Below are 11,169 nucleotides of genomic sequence, written 5' to 3'. Positions count from 1 at the left end.
GAAAGGAATGCAAGAGAATATGAGGCAGAGCTAAAATAATTTTTGTTTCAATATGATTGACTTTTTGTGAAACTTTAATTTTTCGTACCTTTCTCATTAACCATGATCTTTCGGAAAGATGACATCTAGGCAAATCATATTTGCTACAGTTTTAACTTAATTATAAAGTTGTGTGGTTTTTTTAAATGTGGCTTGGTTTGGTTTGTTTAAAATAATGCTGTCTGTTCTTCTTTGGAGAGAACATCTGTGCTGCAAAGCCTGTAGGTCTGTGCAAGAGAAGACTTGCAGTTTTCTAATTTTGAGGAATTTTTCCTATTTGACTTAATTTTTGAAGCACAAAGATTTTTTTTTTTATTGCCACCCCCATCCTCAGCTTGCTTCTCTTCAAAAATACTTTCCCCCTGAAGTTTTGAATGCTGATTCTCTTTGCACCAGTAAATTTATTCTTTTAAGTTCAGTGAGAAAACCATACCACAAACCAAGAATATTAAAATAAGCAAAACTATTTGACTACAGCTGCTTCTGGTAGCTGGTCACACTATTAGTCACAGCTTCATATTTAATGTAGTTTACATAGGGAACACAGAGATCTTTCATAAGAATCTCAAACAACACAGAAAATGTAAGAAGCATGTAATATTTGTTTGCCCTAATAAGATACAGAGATACATGCTTGGTCTTTCTGATATACATTTCTAATAGCTGACTCACTTTAAGTTCATTAATGTAAACAATTACAATGTAATTATATTAACCATGTATTTCAGATCTTTAACACAGGCAGAGTTGGGTCCCACGTGAAGTTCAAGGTCTTTGTCAAAATACATTTATTCTTCATAGTGACAATTGGGAACTAGCTGGTTTGCCTCAAGTTTTTGTAAGGTCAGAGTCCTGGGTTGTATTTCTGCCTGGTTGTGTATGGACATACTGCTCATTTGGGCCAAGAACCTGATGGAGGGAAGTGCCATATTTTCTTGCATACCATACACCCCCAGATAAGATATGCATTTTAAGAAAACAACGTAGAAAATATTTTTCCAGTCATGCTTAAGAGGTGACTGCATGCAGCAGCTCACTCACAGTCAGTCAGATCATTGGCCGAGTAGCCAAAAGTCGCTGCTAATTGATAAGCAGTTGTGAGAGGGTTAACAGTGGACTCCTCCACTTTTGTTTGCTGGCCCAGAGCAAAGTAGCAGCTATTACAGCACAGTTCTTCTCCGGTGAAGAACTGTTAGCTTCCCTATTTAAGACATGCACCTCAGCTTTGGAGGGCTAACTTTTAGAGATACATGAAGTATGCAGGTAAATACTGTATGCTAAACCAGGAACTGTTTTGTGAGAGAACAGGCAGAATTCCAGTAATTAGCAAGAGAACTTTCAGTTATGTACACGCAGTCAAATGATCTGGGAAAATGCTCCCAGGTTTGTTCTCCCAGTTGGAAAACTTCTACAGGGTGCCCTGGGACAGACATTTGAGCAGTAAGCCTTCAGTGATGACACAGGCTGCCAGGGGCCCTAAAACAAGTACAGTAGTCAGGGCAGGAAGTGTGAAGTCTGTCCAGCAAGGGGACATGCAGGAGAGGGGGCTGCCAGGTCAATGACAAGGATGAGGTGTTAGCTGGGTCAGTAACAGGATGTGGTGGTTGGCTGACTGAAAAAGCTGGTAATAGAACACATCCCCTTCTCTTGGGCTGGGTACCTGGACAGATGTTTGGTCTTATGAGGCATATTCTCCTGGGAGCCATTGCACTCAGTTTGCTCCCAATTTATTTTTCTCCCAGAACGACCATTTTTGCTCTGGGAGAAAAAAACATTAAAAATAATTTATACATTTGTACCTTCTCCTGGCAGAGCAGCAAATCTCCCAGTGGAAACTGAACATGTGTATATTGCCATTGAATGACCCATTGCAGAAATATGAAGCATCCCAGTGATTGTGTCTTTAACTGCAAGGCATGCGTTTCCTCTGTCAAAATGTTTATGGATTACAGATTCCAGATGTACATGTGCTCATGCAAGGTATATTTCAGTGCATAAAGCACAGCTCAGATTTTGCCTTCAATTTCCATTCACTTCACTAAGCATCACCACACATGTAACTAGGGACAAAATGTAGTGTTAGTTACTATATTTCCATATAGAACATGGCCTAACTACTTAGAACTAAATTCTGCACATTTTATTAATTTATTATAAAAATAAATTGTACTATATTAGGTACTCAGGTAGATTTTATGAACAGGATATTTTTTCTTCAAGGTAGTCACTTTTTCTGCTTTAATCTACAGAAGTATCTTCTTGCTCTACAGTGTATATATACCCCAGCTGTTTGTTCCTGACCACTCTTGTGGCAGAGTCATATGATCAAAGTTCTTTAAAGAGTTATCATCATCAGAAATATCATTAACTACACCTCAAAGCGTGTGTGTGCTCTTAAAGAAAACCCCACAGACTGTATCTATTTCTTTGGGTAGCTAAGTTGCTGTTGGAAAAAAAGGGTTTTTGTTTCGGAACACCGCACTGGAACTAAGTTCTCTCTGCCAGCATGAAGCCCAACATGCTGCTACGGGGCCCAATTCTGCACAGAGCCCTCTTGGCAAAAACTCCTACTGACTTCAGGGGCTTTTGCCTTTTTGGGGGCCAAGAAATCAGGAAAATATTGCAAGTTGAAACTAGAAGTTTTTAATTTCTTTTGAATTTGGAAAAAAGAAAAGGTTGACATATTATCTCATTTTAAAGGACACATGTAGGAAACTGTTCATAGCAAGTTGGCATTAAAATTTAAAATGATACAATAAATTGCTTACCTTGATATATCGCCAAAAGCTTTCCAGCAGGCTTTTTTGTCAGAAAATCTGTCTGAAATTGAGAAGTACAAGCTTCTACCACTCTTACTGAAGTAGCAAGTCTTATTTTGGATTTTTTTTTTTTTTTTTTACTATTTTTATTACTGTATTGTTCTGGTTGTATACAGTTCTGACTGGTATAAAAGTCAGCCCCATATTTCCAGGTTCTATTTTCAGTGAAACCAACTCCTTCTTCCCATAAGTTGATAAACATGGATAGTCTTTGAATTGCTGTTGCCCATTCAAAATCCACAGGAGACTCGAACCAAGGACTCAAAAGGTTACATGCACTAAGAATACTAAAATAAAAAGTAAACTGAAAAACTAAGTTCTAAATTTCATTTGGTACTTATATTGCATGCACAAATACTGCAAGCGAGTTAAACTTATTTGGAGGGTTGAATACAGGAGGATTCCACATACAAGTAAGATGTGAATATTGTGATTTGTGGTTCTTTTGGAGGAGAAAAGTTGGCATATAATTATGGAAGTGAATCCAGGCAAGTGACAAAGGGAAGTGGGAGCAGTAACCAGTGCTGCAGGGGTAGCTGCACCCTCTGCTCTCAACTTCCTCCCCACTCCCAGCGGACCAACAGGAAGGCAAGAAGAGTTGGGCATGTCTTGCCAACTCTCCAAAGTCTCCAAAACAGGTAAGAATCCCTTTCCCCTTCTCGTCCCTGCTCAGAGGCATGTCCCTACCCCCACCTGCCACTGTTGCTCCAGTCAGACTGTGCAGGGGCTGGGCTTGGCCTGAGGCAGTGGCAGGTAGGCAGTATCCCCCTCCCCATACCTGCTCCTGGGCTGGTGGGGAACACCCAACAGGACCAGGTGGGGAGTGGGAACCTGCCTGTGAGCACCGCTGTCCTGGACTAACACCTTCACAGCCCAGCTGGAGTGGGAGAAGAAGTCCCCTTGTGACAGCAGTGGTCTGGGGGGGGGTGTTAATGCCTTCTGTGTGGGTATAGTTGGAAGGAATAGGCAGGGAAGGAGAGGCCATCCCCTCTAGTCTGCACAGCCACAGGAGCACAGAAACTGCTACCTCTATTTCCAGGGCACAGTGAGGAGTGCAGCAATAGGTGCACACTCCTGGGGTACTGGAAACTTCCAGAAGGCTTTCAGCTTCCCAGCACTCATCTTGTGGGGGTGCTGCTTGACAATGCGTCTAGCACACAGCTATATCCAATCTGCACAGCTTAGCCCTAAGTGAATAATAAATTCCTTGTTTTAAAAATTCCTTTGTTCTCAAACTATGTCTCTTACCACAAAGAAGTTCAGAGATCTGTAACATCTTACTACAAAGGTCAGGGTTGTTGTTATGTTCAGTAGATATGGTGGAAAACTAAGGTAATAATTAACTAGCAACCATGTAAAACAAGCTTCCCAATAACTAGTTCAGTTTGAAATGTGTTATTTATTGCTTTAGGATTAGAAGTACATTTGTACTCTGCATTTAACCACAAAAGTCCAGATTTTATGCCATACTTCCCTCTCAAGATTACCTTGAAAATTTAAGGGGAAAAGATTACCAACACCACACACTAGTATCAGCAAATTCACTCTATAAATGCAGTTTAAAATAGCTTTAGTTGCCACTTTATTTGCAAAATGCTTTGCTGAGTGTTAAATAAAGTTCAGCAAACTTTATTTAAAATAATCAAATGATCTCAGTGAAATCAATTGGAACACTTGGAGGAGGAGGAGCTGCACAATCTTGCCCTTGAAGACCAGAGCTACATGTACCATCTAATCTTTCCTTTATATAGCATTTTGCATTGAATTTATGGTTCTATGTATTTTGGTTGTATCTGTTTTCACTTAACGACTTTTTTCTAGGCTTATCCAAAAAGAAAGAGGCATATTCATTAGCACTAGAAAATTGCAAATAAAATGTTTAATTTCAGAAACAGAGTTCACCATTTATAAATACACTAAAACATAGTAAATGCAAAATTAGATTAGGCATAGGTACAGTATTTTAACAAAGCTACAAGTTTTTCTAAAAAGGTCATAGGCAAATGAATGACTTGTTTCCCAAAAGTATTTAATTAAAACTGAAATGAGAAGATGAAATTTTAGTATTAAAAAAATGGACAATCTTCTTAAAAATTTAAAATGCTGGCTATTTTTGCCTTACTGTGTAGTTTAGAGGGCTCTACAACATCTCATTTGCCTGATGGACACTGTCAATTATGAATCATTCCTACTACATAACATTCTAAGCAGTGCACCATATCCATAAGGCTATTTCTGCAAATCAGATAATTCATGGTTTTTGTACTAGGAATTTTAAGACAGGCTGTTCTACACAGCTGTAATCACACTGGAAAATGAGGCTCACTTTTTACACCAGCAAACCTTATAGTTTTGATGCACGAAAGATTAAAAAGGCTTTAGATTGACATTAGGTTTTTTTTTTTTTTGCTGTTTCTTGCCTTTTTATACATTTCATTAAATAACAACCATTATTACACAAACTTTGAGAAAACTTCCAAAAAGAGCTTATATAAATACCCAGAATATTTCTGTAGTTCAGTTACAATGTAAAACCTGAACAGAACAGCAAATGGGAAGTTTTATTACAGATAACTGTCTAACTGACATTTGATAATACCTCTAAATTTAGCTTTATTTTCAGATACGAAGTCAACAGTCTCCTGTAATAGTAAACACATCTTCCATAATATTTCTTACCCCTTTTGTATTTGAGGGCTTGCAATTAAAAACTGCTAGGTAAAAAGATGGCTTGAACTCCACCTTTATGTACAGCTTTCTTTTGACATCTACAAAAGCTGTTTTGTTGAAATTAAAGCAATGTTTAACTAAAATACAGTACCTGGTTTATGGTTTTTACATAATAATTGAATAAAAAACTACAGAATAGAACTGTTTACATCTTTTTTGCCATTCTATTAAAACAGGACTGAGCTTTTTTAAAGTTCATGTACAATTATGGATTAAAACCTACATAATTTTGTATAATTTGACAAGACTGACTATTTCTAGTGTGGACTTTTAAAAAAAACATATATACAATATCTGGCCTGAAGAACTATGAATAAGGCACATGTAGACATATTGAAAGCTGAAAAAAGAAACTAAAATTTGGAATTACAGTCATTGATTAGATGTCATACATGGCCCCTACTGGAGCAGTTCAACAATCCAACTTACAGATAATTAATATCCAGTGAGCAACAATAGTTTTAGTCTGGCAGTTTGTTCAATAGTTTCAATACTGGAAGTATATTAAGGGAAGATTCACTTTCAAAAAGATAAGTTTTTCAAAGTGTTCAATCATTAGCCTCGACTGACTAAAGCTGTTGTTTTCATTGGATGTATTGAACAATCTCTCTGAAGGAACAATGCTGGGTGGACAACCCAAGAATCTAACAGCCAATTTTGACAGCACCGGCCAAGATGACCTCTTAAAGTTCCAGTAAGTTAGTGGATCACAGTTATGCTCAAGCACTTCTTCCTCCAAGTATGAAAGCACCATTTCCTCTGGTAACTTTACTTTTTCTCTTAGATCTTTTGCTTTTTTCATGTCACCCATTAGTGACCAAAGACTATCTTCCCCATAGGAATTTGTAGATGGTGAACCTATATCACATCCATTGGAAACAGGTTTCTCATCTTCTGAGGTAGAACTCATTATTTCCAGCTCCCTGATTAAGTCCTGTTTATATTGTTCAGCCTCCTCTTCTGTGAATAAGGATGCTTTATAACGTGGATCCAAAAGCGTAGCAAAAATGTACCTTGGATCATGAAGCGTGGAGGACAACCTACTCACCATAGCTTCTTTCAAGGATTTTAACATGGTATCTATACCCATTGTTTCCTCAAACAACATTTCTATTTTCCTGTTAAGTATGTGAATCATTGGAATCACTTGACTTAAAGTAGACATGTGTGTGCTCATCTCTCTACTTGCAGCTTCAAAAGGTTTCAGAGCGTGACACACAGACTGCATGACTTCCCACTGATCACAACTTATTAGCTCCCTAAAGCTGCACTCGATTGACATTTCATCAATTGCTCTTTTCTGTTCAATTAGGCGTTCAAGCATATGGAATGATGTATTCCACTTGGATGGAACATCTTGAATCAGTTGGTGCTGAGGCAACTCATATTCTTTTTGTAACTCTGCTAATTTCTCTTTTGCTTTTGCTGACCGATGAACACGCTCACAGATCTTTCTTGCAATACTAAGCAAGTTTTGAACCATTCTCTGACTTTTAATAGCTTCATTCACTATGAGATTAATAGTGTGACCAAAACATTGTACACTTGAATGATCACCTTCATTTAAAGTTTTTTCTATACTCTGATTATCAGTAACAGTAATCCCGATCTGAAGGCCAATGGAAGTAATCCAGGTTTCCCACCAATATTCTAGTTGCTTTTGAATACTGATGCCATTGTAGTCACAATCAATCTGTGCAACATTTAAAAGTGCTGAACAGTGGTAATCTTCACACTGTGGTCGAAACGAGGACTCGAATGTTACCCAATGAGCTGTAAGGGTCAGATATTCTCTTGTTTGGTTGCTCATCCATATTCCAGATGTAAAATGGATCACTCCACTTTCAGCTTCTTTAAGATGCGAAATAATTATTTGTTTTACATTATCATACATGTCTGGAATCGCTGTCCTAGAAAAATAAGATGGTGAAGGTAAGGAATACTGAGGTTGCAAGTATTCAAGCAGCCTGTTAAAGCCAATGTTGTCTACAAAGGAATATGGCTGAAGGTCCAGTGCAATCATTTCAGCTACAAGACTTGTGATTTTTTTGGCAACTGGGTGAGAGTCACAAAACTTGTCATTGGTTTCATCAAAGGTTGAAGGTCCTAATAATTCTGTACTCAATGGCATGTGATTATCTGCAGGAGAGGGCAATACTGTCTCTGAGGCATCAGTTTTCAGCACATTGTTATGAAACCGCTGCAAATGTCTTAGAAGGCAACTTGTACCTAAATTTGTTGGCTTTTTCCCCCGACTAATTGTACGTCCACAGTGCATACATATTACTTTAGTTGAATCTGCAGAGCATATTGAAAAGTGATTCCACAGTTTTGAGGTCTTCTTGCTATTAACAGGAAATATAACTTGATTATCTGTTGTAACCATGGTGGGTAAGTCAGTCAACTTTGAGGATGAACATTCTGCAGAAGCCAAAGTAGCATAAGGAGAATTTGCCAAACTAAAATCTAGAAAACTCTTTTGGTTCCCAACCACCTCAGGGTGGCGTCTACATAGATGTCTCATCAGGCAGCTTGTGCCCACATCTCCTTTTTTCCCACGATTTACCATGCAATTGCAATGTTTACACACAGCTTTTAGACTGTCTGCAGGAGACACTGAAAAATGATGCCACACTTCTGATTTAAGCTTTTTCATCATCCTTTTATTCTGCTGAAACACAGCACTAGGTTCAAATATCAATGGACTTAACCCCTCGCAATGCTTCTCAAGAGAAGCTGCAAGGGAGGCTTCACCTATGTCATCAGAAGATGACAAAACCGATGAGTCTTCCATTAAAATATCTCCTGAAGGCAAATTAGAATGAATCTCTTCAGTCATTCTGTCTGGAGAGGAAGAAACAGAAGTTGATTCTTTAAGCAGTTTTCCAGGAGAGGATGACATCGAATTTAAATCACCATCTGAGGGCAGTAAAGAAGGCAACAAAGTTGGAGGAGCAGAATAGAGAGGCGGTATACTTGTGCCACCTCCATTTTCTTGCAAAACAATTGAACGGTGGGCTCTCCACATATGCCTTATTAAGCAACTGGTTCCAAGATCTTTTCCATTCTTTCCTCTGCTGAATTCATTCATGCAGTGGATACAAACTGCTTTAGAATTATCCAGAGGTGATAAGTAAAAATGTTTCCAGACAGCAGACCTTCTCCTGGAACCTGATGTATTTTTTGGAATCATAACAGTTTTTTCTGCTACATTCTCCACAATTTCATCATACTGGCTATTGGGTAGCTGTGGAGATGACCCAACCATGGTGGCTTCTTTGCTACAGTTTTCAGAAACTGCTAGATCTGGTATTTCTTCAGCAGAAACTATAGAAACAGATTCCTCAATTATTCGATCTGGAGATGGTATCTTAGAAGCAATTTTCTTGACCAGTTTTAAAGGTGATAACACAGTACTCAATTCTCCAATGTCCGCAGACTGAGGTGGCAGTAACAAAGTAGGTGAAGAGAAGGAAGATATACCTGGCATATTTCCATTTTCTTGAATAAGTACAGTAGGATGGGCTCTCCTAACATGCCTCATAAGACAACTTGTACTAAGGTCCTTTTCATTTTTACCCCTGCTAAATTCTTTCATACAGTACATACATATTGCTTTAGTGCTGTCTCTAGGGGATATAAAAAAATGATTCCATGCAGGGGATTTTTTCCTGGAGCTTATGCTTCTGCCTGAAAGGAGGCTTTGCGTCACAGCCTCCATTGCTACATCATACAGAGTGTTACTGTACTGAGAAAAGAGAGATCCATAATCATCTTCATTTTCTGTAGATAAATATTTGCTGGGATTGTGGGTAACGAAATTTTTTTCTTTGTCCTCTTGCTCATCGCTGCTGTCAGTATGTTTGAAATCTTCCTGTTCTGTTTTTATATCAAATCTTTCCAAAGTACAATTAATAACATCATCTTCTTGCTCTACCTTTAAATTGTTGATTTTATCCAATACAAAATTACTGTCCATTGTAGGGGAATTTGCCTTATTTTCCATGGTAAATTTCTTTTTGTTGAGTCTTCATGAATTAATAAATAAATTTAAAAAGTATTAAAATGTGATTTAAAATGATATATCCTGTAGTATGCACAAACAGAAATGTATCATTTATAATCCTTGGTTTTCGTATTCTATATTTGTTATACAAATATGATTAAAATGGCATTGAAAAAATTGTAGATTTAATTAATGAAATCTAATTTTTTTCCAGGATCAGGACATTGCAGCTTATGTTCTCAAACACAGCTACTGTAAAATGCTTCATATTTTAGACATGGGCTTATGAACTGGATGTATTGTTTTCCTTGTCAAGGAAGCCATGCTGTTCATCTTGATTGTGTAATTTTGACTGCTTTACACCATCTAAAAAAAAAAAAAAAAGTAAGATATCAATTATCACACGAGAAATTTAAACATTAAATATCTTCCATTTTTCTTCCATTTCAACATTATAGTATCTACTATAAAAAAAAAATCTCTATTATTCCATGTATCTACATGTGCACAAAAACAGACAGGCATTGGTAGAAACACTATAAATTAACACTGCTACTAAGATCTGAACTCAGAGTGGAACTCAGAGTGGAACTTACAATCCTCTTGCACATTTCCATGATTTAATTCCTTCTCCAACACTTGTAATTCAGAGGGCAGATAAATTTACTAAATAGCTTATACAGAAAAATTACCTACCTTGTCCTCTGAAACTGTGTTGTTTGTGGCAGGTTACTCTGAAACATCAGTCCTCACAAACTCAAAACTTCACATCATCTTTTAACTTTTTATGATTAAATATAGTGACTATTTATTTTGGATAAGCAAGCTACATGAAGGCCAGGTCTGCGCTAAGAGCTTCTGTCAGCAAAACTAAATAAATCACGGGTGTAAAGAAACATGTTCCCTGACCAACTTAGCTTTACCAGCAGAAGCCCCTAGCATAAATACAGAAACAGTCCTAAAATGCCGTGATCCAGAAGAGCCTGGTTTTCCCATGAGAGATAACTTTGTAAACGAGTACAAAGCACACCTTTGCATGCAGAGCTGCAACCAGTATACCTAAAACAGTAAAGTACTCCTAGAGTAATTAGCAAAAAAAGAAAAAGAAAAACAGAGAAAGCTGCTCAAATTTGTCAGCAGCTTCTTTTTCTGGTATGAAAGGGATAGTTGCCTTGCTTGCAGAAATGCAGGCTTCCAGACTCAACTCAGGCTTAGAATCTGCCTGTTTCCTGCCCCTTTTTATTTAATCTTAGAACCTAACAGTAACAAAGAATCCAGCTACAGAGACAGAGGCTTCCTGCAATAAAGTTTCTGTGGTTCATCCTGGCTGTTCTAGTCTATTAGGCCCCTGACACATTACATTAGAGGTGTATGGATACATCGGTCCCATACTGTATCAGCACCAATAAAAGGAAAATTGACATTATTGGCAATCGGCTTTTTTTGGCTGATATGGTTGACAATGTTGCCGATAAATGTGGCGTGCATGCACAATGCAGCACAGCACACGCATTCAGGAGCACAGCCCGACAGCATGGAGAGCAGCATCTGGCTGGTCAGTCTGTTGCTGGGGAA

At 37.9% G+C, this 11,169-nt stretch overlaps 1 protein-coding gene across 1 annotated transcript in view; it reads right to left on the bottom strand.

Moving 5' to 3' along the window:
- Positions 1-4,718: 4,718 nt before the first annotated feature.
- The window catches only part of ZBED4 (zinc finger BED-type containing 4), a 34,598-nt gene continuing 28,147 nt past the window's right edge, over positions 4,719-11,169 (bottom strand). Inside the window, exon 3 of the mRNA XM_059725903.1 lies at positions 4,719-9,960. Within this exon, the coding sequence (XP_059581886.1) occupies positions 6,076-9,594 (3,519 nt within the window). The 5' untranslated portion in view covers positions 9,595-9,960 and the 3' untranslated portion in view covers positions 4,719-6,075. The remainder of the gene's footprint in view (positions 9,961-11,169) is intronic.

Source organism: Alligator mississippiensis, chromosome 4 (genome assembly GCF_030867095.1).
Source record: "Alligator mississippiensis isolate rAllMis1 chromosome 4, rAllMis1, whole genome shotgun sequence".
NCBI lineage: Eukaryota > Metazoa > Chordata > Crocodylia > Alligatoridae > Alligator > Alligator mississippiensis.
This window is presented reverse-complemented; position numbering and strand designations above follow the sequence as displayed.